This window comes from Desmodus rotundus, chromosome 1 (assembly GCF_022682495.2).
Source record: "Desmodus rotundus isolate HL8 chromosome 1, HLdesRot8A.1, whole genome shotgun sequence".
NCBI lineage: Eukaryota > Metazoa > Chordata > Mammalia > Chiroptera > Phyllostomidae > Desmodus > Desmodus rotundus.
The window spans coordinates 157,093,676-157,110,629 of NC_071387.1; the positions used below are offsets into that span (position 1 = coordinate 157,093,676).

The window sequence follows — 16,954 nt, forward strand, 5'->3', positions numbered from 1 at the left end:
ATGAAAAACAAAACTTAGCAGTCAGCTTTAAACATGCTAAGGAATGCTTTTTGCTCTCGAGAAACCTTTATGTATGGCTTCTCAAGTGGCATCCTGATATACTTAGCTATTTGTATGTTACTACTTAATTATACAGAATGTACTTCAGCTGTTACATGGTATTGATAGCTTACCCCCAATTAGTTAACTGAAAATATGTCCAAAAGGGTTTTTAATATTGATTTTAGAGATAGGGGGAAAGAGACATGGATTAGTTGTTCCAGTTGTTTATGCATTTGTTGGTTAATTCTTGTGTGTGCCCTGACCAGGGGTCAAACCTGCAACCTTGGCACGTGGGGACAATGTTCTACCATCTACCATCTAAGCTACCTGGCCAGGGCCCCCGAATGGGCTTTTTTTTTTTTTTTTTAAGAGGAAATCAATCAAATACACAGTCTTTAGTAGTTGTCTAGATAAAAACCTAAGTTGCTAAAGGTAAGGTAGGTAGTAGCAAGCTGTATGTTAGGTTTTATAATTAACCTGTTAGATTACCCAAGTGAATCCATATACATGTGTTGTAGTTACTAGAAATTTTTGGAAGTGAATATAAAAATACAAAGGCACAGACTGTGGTTCCTAATCACTTTGGTGTGAATCATGGTTACCTCCACTTAGTGGCTTTGGGCAAGTTATTAAAGCCCTCTGTGCCCATTTCCCAAGGTGAAAAATGGGGAAAATAATACCTACTCCTCACAGGATTACTTAGAACAGTGCCTCTATACAGGAAGTGTTTAACAAATGTTGGCTATTACAGCATGTTTATTATTAACTGTAATCAATCACTTTCTACTTGGAACCGAATTATGGACACCTGTCAAATTTTATGGAACACTGAGTTAAAAGGAATTCTAAGAAACTCTTAAGTTTTGTGGGTACACCTCTTGTTACTGTTAATGCATCCCTAGCTGCACTGCCCACACAGGTACTGCTTTAATTACATCTTAGTATTTGAGGACAATATTTACACTATGTATTCTCATTTTAGGTGTGAGTTTCTTGGGGTTTTTGTTTTTGTTTTTTTTTTGGTTTACTTTTAGTTTCCTTCTCATTGAATGGGAGGAATAAAATTGATGAAAGTGATTTTACAAAAGTGGAAGAAGCCTAAATTGGCAGTCCGCTAGTGCAGTCCATCCAGGTTAAGTGCCAGTGCTGCTAGGCTCCAGACAGAATTCTGCAAGCTGTTCACAATTACTTTCTCTTTTAGGTCACTAAACTTTGGTATCAGAGTAAGGTCCACATTTATCTCAAATTTTCCTACCTAGCGCTGGTTTTAGAGGTTTTACTTCATCACTAACCAGCTAGTTATTGCAAGGCCTGCAAAGGTAAGCAGCAAGTTTCCTATTCTAGATAAAGAGACAAACATATTAAAAAATAAGAGAGAGAAGAGGAAGTAGCATTTCAGATTGAGGTCAGTATGTCTGAAGCCTGAGGCGTGATTACTGGGAGGGCTCCAAATGCGTAGGACTAGGTTTTGAACCTTTCTGCATATTCTCATAACAGGCATTTTGGAGAGGTCGCTACTCCATACTACTTTGTGCTCTATCCTGTGATACCATGGAAGGAGACCCAAGTTGGATACTACTGTGGCATTCCACTTGAAAAACAAGAGGGATGAAAAAGGAAAGTCATAGGAAGACACAAGGGGAAAAAATGGAGTTGACATAAAAAGGAGTACAGAGTGTGTTGCCTTTTTTGCTCTAATGTTCAACTGTGACTATAGCCACACCAAGACTAGCTGCCTCCACAGAAATAAGTTTATACTATACAGAAATCTTTTAAACCCTTGACTAGTTAACACTGTTTTTTCCTATATATTAATCAGGGATAGAGTAAAATGTTGCTTTTGGAATATAGGCCTTTAGGAATTTTCTTTACTGTAGAAAATGTCCCTAATATTTTCCCCTTGGTTCCTGTTTTGCCCACTTTGATATGCTGCTGCATTCTTTTTATATGGCCTCTCCCTTGCACAATTGCAGGCGTGAAGGAATTCCAAAGAGACCATTAGAAAAAAAGATGACTGAAGTTTCATCTTCTCTTTGGGCCTTGCTCTGGTACTAAATTTGAACTATCCCCAAACAAGGAAGAAAATGAAATTAAATGCTTACCTGTATTTAGAAAGAAGTAATCAATTATTTAATATCCCTTGGTTTTATTTTAACTTAATTAACCCTTGTGAATACTTCACAAAAATACACATACAGAAGCAAATAAAACTATACAAACTAAATACCCAGCAGATACAATAAGTAGTCAGAAGTTCAAAAATGGATAGCTGTTAAAGTGACTGATGAGGTTGTTTGCATAACCAAAATCAACTTGGAATAAAAGAATACTTTCAACAAAAAGCATTCTAGGTTTTCTTTCTTTTTTAACACAAAAGAAATTGGTAATCTATAAAATGGTTGAATGGGTAACATGCAAAGATCATTAGTATAACGACCAACAATATTTACTGAATTCAAACTATTTACTGTTGTAAACATTTAACAAAAAGCATTATGAAATCTAAATACAGTCTTTGACAGTTGGAATAAGTGGTATGTTTAAAAAATAAAGCTGATGAGCAATAGATCCATTCTAGAATTTTCTTTCAACAGTTCCAGCAAGAGAATAGCACAATATTTTTAAAAAGTATACAGCAAAGATTGTTCCTATTATAATGGCAAACTCTGGAAACTGTAAATACAAATAAAAGTCGTTGAACAGTCAAACGGTCATACTCCCTATCAGGAAGAAGTTACAGTAAGAACAGTCTGCAAATCCAGTTTTATTCGATTGTTGACAGAATGCTTTTTCTTGTCAGTTGATTTCATAATTCTTTTTCCAAGAGACAGCAAAACTTTGGCAATTGGATGTATTGAAAATATATTCTCAAAGTTCAAGATACAGTCATTTTGTTGTATGAAAGGTGATCTGTACACCAAGGCTCAGAGGTTGGTAAAGATTAATTCCGTATGTGGAAAAAGTGCAAATATCCTGCACAGATAGCTTACAAAGCTGCTGGCTCAGTTAGTCACCAGCAGAATCTAGGGCTTTGTTTGCATAGCTCACACATCACTGGAATGTGGAAAGGTGTGCTATTTTTTGGCAAGAGCAGAGGAGACATACTGATGTGAATTATCATGTTGGGCATGTTGAATCCATGCAGAACACTTGGGTGAAGGCTGCTACCTGACATCATTGGTTTTTGTATACTGGTTTTGTTTTTGTTGAAGCAGTTCTGTTATAGCCAGAAGCTTTTTCAGTACGTGCTAGACAAGGAAAAACATTATGAAAATAATTAACAAGTGAATGAAGGCTTGGTCAGAAATTTCAGGGATGGAAACCTGGCCTTGAAAAAAGGCATATTACCATTCCATTGAAAGCATAAAATTGTTGAAGTTTCTGAAGTACTGAATATATTTGGTGATAATATTTTGGTTAAGATAGAATTTTTGTACACTAAAGTAACTAGAAATTCACTCTCTCATCTACTTAGGCCAGAATATAGACTTACCATTATAAATGACACATAACATCTTAAGTCTAATCAACTTGCAGCCCAGTGAACACTTTGAAGAATCGTGAAAGAAACATTGGGCTTAAAATTAAAACAAACATCACCTTTACCTATCTTAGGCTTAATTGGCCCAAATCCTCCAGTAAGAATTTTAATGTTTATGGTAGTAATATAATAATCCTAGCCCCAGTGTGGCAAGGAGCCATAGGCATGTAAGTAGGCCCATGGTGCACACTACCTAAGTTTCTAAAGTGACTAGAACCTTAACGAGACAGATTATTATCTTAACTTGGTTTTAGAATCTCAGTTGGAAGGAAACTCAGCCCTTTAATATCCTCTATAAAGTTGGCCAGTGTAGTGACACTACTCAGGAAGAACTTAATAGAAATGGTGATTCCCCATGTCACACTCTAGAATTTCTGGATCCGGAAATATCTGAATCAAACCTCCTGAATAACTCTCAATGGGTTTGACAGTTTATGAATCACTTGGCCATGGACTTATAAGCTTATTTGCCATTTTCACATATGCCACTGAAGTGTATAAACACCATTTTCACAGTACCAAAACTACATAGTCTTAGTCTGAGCCTGTAACCCTGTCTGCTGACATCTTACTATGATTCATTCTTAAAAATGTAATATAACTGATGAAATAAAAACGTTGACCATTATTTAGCTACTTACTTACTACCTCTGAGAATCTTAAATGCTAATGGAACATCATGGTCAACAAAGGCTGGCAAGAACCTACCTGCTGTACACCACGCTCATTACTGAGTGTTCGCAGTTCATCTGAATGGGCCACACAAATCTCGTGCAAAGCTGCTAAATCACGGGACAGGTCAGTTCTAGAATGTTCAGTAGTGTCCGGAAGTTCAGGTACATTCTTTAAGAAAATCATAAAACTGAATTTAGAAATATAAATCTTAAATTCTCTTCTAAAAAAAATCCTAATTTGTTATGCTAGAATTTTAAACATGTAACACCATCAAGGTATTATTTAAATATTCTCTTAAAGTTCTGTTAAAATTCTAAACTCTTATTAAAATGTAACATTCAGTGCTAATTCTGATTAACAGATTTTGTGACCTCAGTTTCGTATCAAAACCAGTTCAATTTCCTTCTACAGCATAGCAGAACACCATGCAGATTTAACTGCTATTCTAAATAAATGGATTTCCTAAACGTTATAGGTGTGTGTGTGTGTGTGTGTGTGTGTGTCTTTTTTTTTTTAATCTGGAACATGCCAAACAATGTACGTATTGGCTGCTATTCTGGATTAAATGCAACCTAAAAAAGTCCCTCCATGCTTTCAGACTGAATTTCATTATTAAGACACTGTAGTTTGTCTAAATTTATCAGCATATACAGTAAGAGCTACATTATAAATGTCATGAAAACCTGTTAGGCCCATAATATGTTATCTGTGGTTTATTCCCAAAACACTAATGTGTGGAAATGATCAGTGTTCAATGGCGGTACTTCAGAAAAGATTCATAAGGTAACAGCCACTTTTAAGAAGTTGATAGTACCTTATTAGCAGTAAATACTGATGTTATTTTGAGCCTTAGAATAAAATTTAACGTGGCATCCAGAATGGTGACAATACTTGCTATACATTTTAAGTACTGCAAAACACTCAGTTTTCTACAGCATTAAGAAACAATTAGAATACATTTTTATTTATTAAATGATTCACTCATTTATTCAGTGAATGAAGGATTATATAAATGAAAGACGCTAGTATTTGCCTTCAGAGAGCTTACAGTCAAGTAGACACGACAAAAGTACACTGATAATAGCAACACAGGATTACAGATCAAAGACATGCAGCGGAAGCAAAACAAAAGAAATCCAGGTTTAGGGCTCAGCAAACCCTTCCTGAAGGAGGTATTTCAGGTGAGTCTTGAAAAGTTACGTTTGATTACACATGCAGTAGTAAAGGAATAGAAAAGTAGGAGACTAGAAGAGTATCAGAACACTGGGATTCTATCAGTTTGAAAAGCTAGATTACACACGTGCCATTACTAGGAAAAAGAGAGAGCAAGCTGATTGTGGGCATTTATGATTATGGAAAAGGGAGTCCCAGCCATGTGTCTGAGAACCTAAAAATACGGCTTAGAATAAAATGAACTAGCCTTAAGTACTGGGTGAACAGTTTTCACACAGCTCCTTAAAATCATGTAAATGTGTTTTTCAATCACTGGCCAACTATTATTTTTTTGGAACTAGAAATATTTCTATCTTCAAAAATTCCCCAGAGTTCATATATGGAAACATCATGGATACTGTTAACATTTGCTCTTTTATTTATTACATTAGAAGTAAATATGAAGCTACGCTGTAAATGGTTTCTTACACTATTTTTTTTTTTTCATACCTGAGGTTGCAGACTACAAGCAGTACTGATAGGTTTGACTGCACAGTGGTGTAATGACTGCTTGCTTGTGTTTTTAACTGAACTGAAATGCATTAAGGCAGAACATGGGCAGCTCAATCCCCTACCCTAATGCCATACACCTGTCTCAATTCCCTAATGCCATACACCTGTCTTAATTCACATATACATGTTCCCTTTCTGGTTTCCAATACATTAACTGAATATCTAATATATTTCCTTGGTTTTACACTTTCTGGTTTCCAATACATTAACTGAATATCTAATATATTTCCTTGGTTTTACATTTAATCAATATCTGAAAATGTATAATTTAGTAAATTGTACTAAGAAATTCAAGGTCTTAAATATTTTCTTTAAAATCCCCAGTTCTTAATTTCATCATCACTATCTTATTTGTAAAGGCTCATAAGACATATAGGTGGTCCTACTGAGTGAAGTATAACACCAAATTCATGGATTTTATTCCTGGAAGGCCACAAGAACACTCAATTCTTCACTACATTTACTTAATTGAATATCGTCAAAACTATGGGTCATCCATCTTGTTTCAGATTCCACACAATTGCAGCAAAGTAAAAGTAGCAGAAGCAGCAAAAGAATGTCACAATAGTGAGGTAGAACAACTGATAGAATAATGAAAGACAAGACTACAAAATGACACAAATTCAAAAAACCCAATAGTGTATGCTTGGTGTAAACCATTTAGTGTAAGAATAAATGGTTAAAACTACAGTCAAAATAATTTAAGGTAAACAACAGTGTAAAGCTTTTTCTTTAGTTCTGGGTAGAAAATGTTTTTCAAAGTTGCTAAAATGAGTTAACTCTCAGCTATACTACCTATAGGTCTCAAAGTATTTGAAGAATTATATACATACCCCAAGTTCATCTAAAAACATGATCATACGATGTTTGTTACTTTTGATGAAAGGATTGACACCTTCCATATAGGGTTCCTAAAAATATTAAAAAAAAAAAACCTTACTACATGCATCAGAAAACAAATTATGTAAATACTGTCTATATAATGAAAACCTACACGTAGCAAGAATTCTTATAAATCTGTGTCCATCCATAGCAATACGTTTCATGCAGTGGCAGTATTTTCATCCTAACATAAGTAAACAACTATACTAAGGAACTGAATGTAGTTCAGTTTTTGTTTGTTTGTTTCCCTTGCCTAACAAGATATGTTAGAAAAAATACTGCTATGAGCACTGTCCAAAATTTTACTGCATATATTTTCTCCTAGGAATTGTATGGTTTTGGGTCTACCATTTAAGTCTTTAATCCACTTTGAATTTATTCTTCTTTGTGGTATAAGAAGGTGGTCTAGTTTAATTTTTCTACATTTATCTGTCCAATTTTTCCAATACCACTATTGAATAAGCTATCTTTAGCCCACTGTATGTGCTTGCTTCCTCTGTCAAATATTAATTGACTATAAAGTTCTGGCTTTATTTGTGGGCTCTCTATCTGTTCCATTGGTCTATGGGTCTGTGTTTATGCCAGTACCAGGCTGTTTTGATTATTATGGCCTCATAGTATAGTTTCATATTCGGTAGCGTGATTCCTCCAACTTTGTTTTTCTTTCTCAGGATCACTGTTGCTATTTGGGGCCTTTTGTGGTTCCATATAAATTTTTGAGGTATTCTAGTTCTGTGAAATATGTCATTGGTATCTTGATAGGAGTTGCATTGAATGTATAGATGGCTTTGGGTAGCATGGACAATTTAATGATGTTAACTCTTCCTATCCATGAACGTGGTATGAGCTTTCACTTATTTGTATGTTCTTCAAATTCTTCCTTCAGTGTCTTATAATTTTCTGAATACAGGTCTTTCACATCCTTGGTTTTACATCCTTGATTTATTCCTAGGTATTTTATTCTTTTTGAAACAATTGTGAATGGGATTTTTTTTTTTTTAATTTCCCATGGGATTACATCAAACTGAAAAGTTTTTGCACAGCAAAGGAAACCATCAACAAAATAAAAAAGACAACCCACTGAATGGAAGAACATATTTGCAAATACATCTGATAAGGGGTCAATACCCAAAACTTATTAAAAACTTAAAAAAACTCCCACCAAAGAAACGAATTCAATTAAAAATGGGCAAAGGACCTGAATAGACACTTCTCCAAAAAGGACATACAGATGGCCAATAGACATACGAAAAGATGCTGAACATGACTAATCACCAGAGAAATGCAAATTAAAACCCACAATGAGCTATCACCTCACACCTGTCAGAATGGCTATCATCAATAAATCAACAAGTCGTGGCGAGGAAGTGGAGAAAGGGGAACGCTTTTGCACTCTTGGTGGGAATGCAGACTGGTGCAGCCACTGTGGAAAACAGTATGGAGATACCTCAAAAAAATAAAACTAGAACTGCCCTATGTGACCCAGTGATTCCACTTCTGGGAATTTATCCAAAGAAACTCGAAATACTAATTCAAAAGAACATAAGCACCCCTAGGTTCATTGCAGCATTGTTTACAATTGCCAAGATAAGGAAGCAGCCCAAGTGTCCATCAACAGATGAATGGATAAAACAACTATGGGACGTTTACCCAACAGTATACTACTCTACCATATAAAAAGAAATTTTACCTTTTGTGACAGCATGGATGGACCCGGAGAACATTATGCTAAGTGAAGTAAGCCAGTCAGAGAAAGACAAATACTGTATGATGTCACTCATATGTGGAATCTAATGAACAAACTGAACTAACAAGCAAAATAGACACAGACTCAAAAGAGCAGGATGACAGCTCTGGAGGGTAGGGGCGGATGAGGTATTTAGGTGGTGGTGGATGACTGAGCAAAAAGGAAAAGGGACTCAAGGACATAGACAACAGTGTGGTGATTGTAGGGGGAGGGGGACTTAAGGGGGATAAATGGTAATAGGAAAAATACAATTAAAAAAGAAATTGGAGTATTTTTTTGAAAGAATAAATTCTGGAATGAACAGGTCAGAACACAAAACCTAGCAGACACAAGTTGCTTATGTGTAATTTATACAAAATAATTACTGATAAACTATTATTTGCCAAGCACTAAGACAAACATGGGCCCCACTTTGAAGTTAGAATCTAGCAGATAATAGGGAATTAAAATGCAGTGCGATTAAGGACTGCAACAGGATTCAGATAAATTCAAAAGTTAAGCTATACCTATAAACTCTTCATACTAAAGACTTAAGTCTATTTTAAAAATACGCTATGCTGTAAAATAGGAAAGGGTTAGTATTAACACAAGTTCTCCTAAAATCAGTAAGAAAAAGGAGATGAGATAAAGACCTCACTGGTCAATTCCAAAGAAACAGACATGAAAAATCAATTTCTCCAAGATTAATGAAATTATAATGAAAAGTCTTCCTAGTAATTTTATTCCGAGTTAGCTTAAAGAAATAACTAGAAGAGTTTGAAAGGAAGTATATATAACTGTACTTGTTACAGCAATATTTTTAATAGTGACAGATTGGAAGCCATCTAAATATCCAATAAAGAACTACTTAATATCTACCTATGTTGACAGCATACTAAATAATCATTATAAACAATGAAAGTTATGTATTTCCAGATAAAGCCAAAGAAGTTTGTTACATATGGGGAAAAGGAGGTGCCAGAATATGATCCCTAGCAGAATATTAACAGGCCTTAGGTTGTGGGATCACATCTGGGTGTTTTATAAGCTCATCCACGTTTTAAAATTTACAGTGAATGTTTATTGTGAAATAAATTTTTAGAAGTTTATTGGAGTGCATTTAAATATATGCTGATTTTCAGACTTAAAAGTGGGAGAATCTGAGTATATTCAAAATTGAAGATACAGTTTTCTATAATGGCTAAAATAAAAATTTCATTATTAAAATGTAAAATCTAAACAACACATTTTTTAAAAAAATCAATATACCAACAAAAATATAAATTGTGTTTATAAAATACCCATTGTTGTTAAATTTACTTAAGCTATATTTTATTATTTTAATCATGTCAAAGTTTCATTCATAAATGTTAATTTAAAGAATCAAAATGTTTTTACCTTAGCTCCAAATTCCACAAGATTTGCTAAGTTCTGCACAGACTTAGCCACTAGTATCAGTGTTCTCGCAGCAATAGGAGATGGAGAATCTGTAAGAAAATTGGGCAGAGCTAATGAGACCAGCACCAAAAGTACCTCCAGGTGAAACTAGTATAAATTTAGGACTTTAATACTTCTTTACTGTTAAACATACTAATGTTCTCCCATTGAGAACTCAATTTTTTTGAAAATGTATGACCTGTATAATTCAAAAGAACTTGAGATAAAGGGGGAGATACTGAATACACTTATTAGTTTTGTGAAAAGGGTATTACTACAAGACTCAGCAATTCCCAATATCTCAAAGCTTTTACCTTTTATCGCTAAAAAAAACTGTCGCTCTATACACTCTCTGTGACAATTCACAAAGCTAATTTCAACCCATTCAGGTTAGCAATTTGCAATCTGAGCAATTCTCTGCTCCAAACCTCCACTGACTACAAATAATTCATGTTAAAGCTCGGTATAACAAAGATAAAGTCTGGTACCACTGTTCTATTTTTAAGAGAAAACATGCAATTTAATACGCTTTAAAAATATTTTAAAGATTAGTTAGGAAATAATTCCTTATATATAGAATATTGATAGTAGATGTAAATGAAAAGTATTTGTGGCTATTAAATATAAGCCCTGAAACATAAGATAATTATTTAATAGTAAAAACTGACAGGGAGTCTGACTGCCTGATTCTAGATTGTACTTTGTAGCTCAAGCTGCTAAACTAAATAGTATTGCCTAATGGGGTTCAGAGGCCAACATTTAGATTAAAATTTTTTTCCAAAAGAATTCTAAATGCTTAATTTTTAATAGACCACAGGTTTAACCACTTTAGTAGTGATAGAAAACAATGACAGAGATGGGATGGCTATAAAGGTAAAGATTAAGATATTCCTGAATATTTTTATATAACTCTGAGCTTCAAATTATTAAGATAAAAATGGTTCAGGTTCCTTATTTTAATAATGGCTCATTATTACATTCATAGTAGTCACAAATATCACCTACAACAATCTGAAAGGCATTACACAATGGACATACTGGTAATAAGCAAAATGATTTGGTTATTAGAGTTAAGTACAGCTGATTAACACTATATAACTGGTGGCAAGAAATCTCTAATGGAAAATAATCTCTAAAGAGCAACTTTCTTTTTAAGCAATCGTGGAGCACCACTGCAACTGTGGCACGCAAAAAGCTCTTCTCCCCATTTGGAAAAGCCAAGATGCAAACAGGAAAAAGTCATCACAGTGAGAGTTTGAGATACAGGCAGAAATGGAAAAGAAATGATATGTACAATATCTAAGCATACCATCTCAAGCTTCAGATATCAGATGGGAAAGAAGGGAGAAGAGGCAAAATGGCAATAAAAGGTAAAGTAGCAGAAGGAAGGAAGAAGAAATGGAAGGGTGCTTTGGAATGTTTCATACCAAGTCGCATAATTGGATTTCATACCAAGTCGCATAATTGGATATTTAAAAATATATATATATCAAACTTAAAACATTGTGTCACCTTACTAAACAGAATGAAGTTTTATTCTAATTTTTTTTAATTTCAAAAATTAACCGAAAACTGATTACCTGAGATGATATTAAACATCCGTGGATTCAGGATGGCAGGACAGATAAGTCGAAGAAAAACAAAACCACTGAAAGGGAGGGCAAAATTGTTTTTTTTGAAAACTACTACATTAAAATAATAAAATTTCAATACTCATACAACCATGCACTTTGAACTAATAAACGGACCACAAACACAGCGTTAAGAAAATAGCTATTCTACTTTAAGAACATATGTATCTTCTTAAACAGATTCACTTTTCCAAATTTAGGATTTTAGATTTACTTTTGGCAGATTTTTATTGTATCTATAGTATTTATTATCTTGGCTACTATTTATTTATTCCAAGCTAGTAGGACATTTTAAATTTAATCTGATAAAGCAGTGTCCTTAAAAACACTAAGACTTTCTGGAAAAACTATAGGAGAACAAGTAAACCTTTTTATGGTACATAATCCTGGAAGGTTCTAAAACTTCTGTTCTCTCACTTTTCTTTCTGTATTTAAACAGAACAACCCAGTAAAGACTGTGATAAGTTAAGTTGGTTCTACTGATTTTGTTGACATGCCACATAAAAATAAGAATCCACTGTCCTAAGGAAAACGGTAACTCCTTGATAAATGCAAATGTATACAATAGAATGTGAAAAGTTTTTATGGACATAAAGAAAAGGACATCAGGCTTCCTCAAGTAAAAAAATGTTCTCAAATTACAAAATAGCAGCAAAAACAAAAAGTAGTATAAAAGAACATGGCTTAACAACATTATCATATATTATTTTACCTACTAATGTTACTCAGGGAAAAACGTGTAATGTGTACTGCAAGCCTATTTAGCCTTTTCCTAGACTCACAGAGTGTGTGTTGTCATGTAGACACTTCTCCATTTCCTTGTAAGAGGAATCCATATTAATCCTAGACCTTTTACTTGCTGCTTGTAAAGACAAGCGTTATTCCCAAAATAGTTTATAAAATTCCTTCCACAGACTAAAATAAGCAACACAATTACTGTTTTTTGTCAGAGTGGATAACCAACTCTTCAGCATTTACCTTCCAATACACACTAGACAGTCTGTTAATTTGGGACTCTTAGAAAGTGACGACGCTACTTCCTAATATCTGCTGCAATTAGAATACACAACAATTACAAAGTTTTTAAATTTGGATTTTAATTTATGAAGAACCTTGTATACATTTTACCTGAACATATTTTGATCCTTATGTAGGTCATATTATCTGAAATATAACCTGGCAACATCAAACCCTAGAAGAATTTTAATGTGCAATCTACTTTGTTTTAAGAGGGATACTAGGTACCTACATATATATTTAAAAGCTTATTCAGGGCAGAAACGGTCACCTTGGGCATAAGGACTCCTTAAAACACCCTATGGTATCAATCCACATAGCAGAATTTCTTGCTATGCTTGTTTAACAAGTATATGAGACCTGTCTAGAAAAAGTCCTGCCATTGTTAATGTAATGAGAATGGTTAGTACATCATCAATGTAACCTGGCATCCAAACGGGGTGGACTGGAATGCACATGCGTGCACAATGACAACTTCACTGTACCAGTCAGTGGGGGCAGCAGATGCCATTGAGTGAGCATGTGGACTGTGTGGCCATCACATTCAAAATGACTGAGTGTGTAGAGCAATGAATCTGCATCAAATTTTCCGTTAAGCTTGAACATTCCTCCACAGAAACTATTCAGATGATTCAGAAGCCCACAGCTATGGGCAACTGGTGATTAGAAGCTTCATCACGAAGATATGCCAGCTCACGTGTCACATCTTGTCCAGTTTTTTTGAGAAATATCAAATCATGCAAGTGACTCAGCCCCCCTACATCCCAGATTTGGCGCCCTGCGACCTATGGCTTTTTCCAAAACTAAATCATCCTTGAAAGGGAAGAGATTTCACATAGTCGATGAGGTTCAGGAAACTATGACAGGGCAGCTGATGGCAACTGGGAGAACTGTGTGAGGTCCCAAGGTGCCTACTTTGAAGGAGACTGAGGTGTCATTGTCCTGTATCTTATGTCTTCTTCAATAAATGTCTCTATTTTTCATAGTAGATGACTGGATACCTTCTGGATAGACTTCGTACTTGTTTGAAATTTACAGTTTATACAAGTGTTAATTTATATCACACATATAGTTGTGCTGAAACGTATGCTTATAATGCCTTTTTTCCCTCAATCGCAACTAAAGCCAAGAAATACAGAACTTACAATTCCTAAATATTATGGTATGATTCTAAAATTTTTAGCTGTAAAGAGTAGATGCCTCTACAAAATTTAGGTTGGGGACCAGATCAACACACATTTTGAAAACTTACTGGATGATATTGGTGTTTTTAGTGACTGGCTAATTTTTTTATGGGATGTAACATGACTGGCAGTATATATTCTACAGAATATATTGTATCATTATTAAACTACTATATTCTCTGATGCTTTTTCACTAAATTTCCAATTGGCTTGAATGGCTTTGGGGTGGTTAACAAAAGTCTGCAGTAGTATTAAGAATATTAGATTGGGCCTTAGAAGTTTAGTCTTTAGTTCCGTCTTAGCAACTAACTTTTCAATTCCTCATCACCATACAAGAACACTGCAACACAACTTTAGAACTAGAGAATCTGGTTGCAGATTAGTCCACAGTCACAGAAGTGATACAAACCAGTTAAAGCCTAAATGGCTCAATTACTGCTTTTTTTCTTTCCTTCCTTCCTCTCCTTAACTCCTCCCTCTCTCTATCTACAGATACACACGTATATGCATGTGTGTACTTATACATATGCATGAAGGGCACTATAAAGTTAGCTACAGATTTTGTTGATTATATGACTTTTAACCTCATTTTGTAAAATAAAAATCCCAAATAGTTAACTGACTAAAAATAAATATTTAGGTTTTTAGAAAATGCAAAAGATATCTAAGTAGTCTCACAGTAACTTCCAAAATCAAAACAATATAATACAAAACAAAACAAAACCACAATAAATTACAGTTTAGGAGCCATCTGAACTCAGAAAATTTTCAACAGGGCTCCAAATTAAAGTAAAAGAAAAAAGTCTTGAACAATTATCTCCTTGATTCTCTGTGTACGATACACAGTGATGCAGCAAATGAGCTGCGCAGTCTTACCTAACAACTCTTGTTCTCATGGTGGTATTTGTAGGCCACTTGCGCTGAACAGATTTCTGTAAACACCCATAAATATATCTCAGTGTCCTGCCAAAATAATACAAGCATCTCAATACAGAAAGCAAGTGAACATGCTGATCTCATTATACCCGAAGTTTATTTTACCAAACACATGATATACTTTAATGCAATTATCCTTTCCTCCAAAAAAAGTACTTGGTTCAAAGTAATGACAAAATCAAATAAGCTTTCAGCATTAATTCATTTAACCAATTTTTACACTTACTTTGGAAGAAATCTTACCATTTTTAGATTACTTCTGCATTAATGAAAAGCACAAAAAAAGTATTCAGATGATGACACAGAGGTATCATACCATCAGGACAACAGAAAAGCTTGTATGTTTTAGAGTTTATATATTTGAAAAATACAAATTTTTCAAAATGCAGATATATAATTTCTTTCCAAATTAAAATTCACCACTTACGGTGGAAGTATTTCTGAAGCCATGAATATTTTCTCCACAAGCTCTGAAAGTATGTTCAGTAAGTGTGCTAAATTAGTGTTCACATCTTCATTTTTTTCTAATTTCGATGGACTTAACTAGAAGAAGAAATAAGTCAATATAAATGAATCTTGGCAATGAGAAGCACAAGAGTCAAGGTAATCAAACTGTTGTTTTCAAGGTTCTCTATTTTTCAATCTTTATTAGTCTTTTAGGGGGAGGTAAAATGGGAATTAAGCTGTTTACACTATAAAACTCCTTGGGTTTGTTACCATTAATTCCCACTTGATGAAACTGACCACTGAACGACATTGTTTTGACCTGTACAAATCCACTTACACACCAACTCTTTTCAATAAATACCTATAGTTTTTGATCTGTACTTGGGAGTCTGCAGCAGATGGCTGACTGTATGCACTGATCTATGCCATTTCATACAGGGATTTGCACATCCACAGATTTGGTTATCAGTGGGAGTCCTGGAACCAATCCCCCACAAATACGGAGGGACAACTAAGTTTTGTGGGAGTCAAAAGTTATACATGGATTTTTCCCATTTGGGGTGGGAGCTGGGGGGAGCCCCCTAAACCCCTAGGGTTGTTAAAGGTTCAACTGTACTCAATTGAAGAGCAAGCTAAGATTATCCAACAATTTTCAGTTGCTTTGGAATTAATACCGGTAATTAAAGTTCTCTTCTATTCCTTTACAATATTTTACCATAGATTTTTACACATACATAAAATTGGATTAGAATTTATTTTAAATATAGATTAACTAAAAGACAAAAAACCCAGCTTTGGTGGCCACATAGTCACAATATACTGGAAGCATTTAAATGGAAAGAAAGATCATACTGTTATTATAAAATACATCTTAATTTTATCTGAGGAAAAGATTGACTTTTTAAATGAGATATGACTTATTTATTGACTAATAAAATACTAAAATGCATTGGGAAGAATCATGAACCTTTCTCAAAACTTTTCCCTTGAAATGTACGTTTTCTGATCTAGAATCAATGGAGTAGATTTATCTGTATATGTCTACATTCCCCAGCTTGGATCCAGCAACCAGACACTCTGCAGACTTGCAGAATTTCTGTATCCTTTACAGTTAGACCATCTGTGGTGTTACCCCAGGTTTTCAACACTAAATCTTCACTTTATTTCCTATAAGTTAATAGTAAATATTGACAACTTAATGCTGACTTAACATTTGATAGTTCCTCATATACATTATCAAAAGCAACTTAATAATTTTGTATTAGATCTACAAATACATTCAATATTTTTCTTCCGTAGCTGCTCACCTTCAAAATAAAATGAGAATACCCATATAAGTGAGATTCCATTCTTTATCTTCAAAGTTTATTATGAATTTACAATGCAGCCATTTTTTGCTTTTGAGAGGATTATCTCATACTACCACACCCTCAAAAAACACCCTTCAAAGACAAACCTAAATGTTTTTATGATACGCTACACAGAACTTAACTAGATTATGTAACAGAAGTCTCAAGCAGAAACTTCAGTGTATATTATTCAGTTTTTTAAAGTAGCATATACTTTACCATTAGTACAGTAGGAGTAATAATAAAATGTTTTTATACATCTCTGGTGCAACTTGAGGTTTTTAATCCCAAATAAAGACATCTTTTAAAAACAGTCAGCTTTACACATTTTACAAATGTATTATAAAAGATATAACCATTCT

At 34.2% G+C, this 16,954-nt stretch overlaps 1 protein-coding gene across 1 annotated transcript in view; it reads right to left on the reverse strand.

Moving 5' to 3' along the window:
* Positions 1 to 422: 422 nt before the first annotated feature.
* Positions 423 to 16,954, reverse strand: part of RASA1 (RAS p21 protein activator 1) — a 111,421-nt gene continuing 94,889 nt past the window's right edge. Inside the window, exons 19-25 of the mRNA XM_024563613.3 lie at positions 15,224 to 15,339; positions 14,737 to 14,823; positions 11,609 to 11,676; positions 9,990 to 10,078; positions 6,817 to 6,894; positions 4,292 to 4,426; positions 423 to 3,290 (exon numbers count right to left, since the gene is read on the reverse strand). Coding sequence (XP_024419381.1) covers positions 3,207 to 3,290; positions 4,292 to 4,426; positions 6,817 to 6,894; positions 9,990 to 10,078; positions 11,609 to 11,676; positions 14,737 to 14,823; positions 15,224 to 15,339 — 657 coding nt within the window. The 3' untranslated portion in view covers positions 423 to 3,206. The remainder of the gene's footprint in view (positions 3,291 to 4,291; positions 4,427 to 6,816; positions 6,895 to 9,989; positions 10,079 to 11,608; positions 11,677 to 14,736; positions 14,824 to 15,223; positions 15,340 to 16,954) is intronic.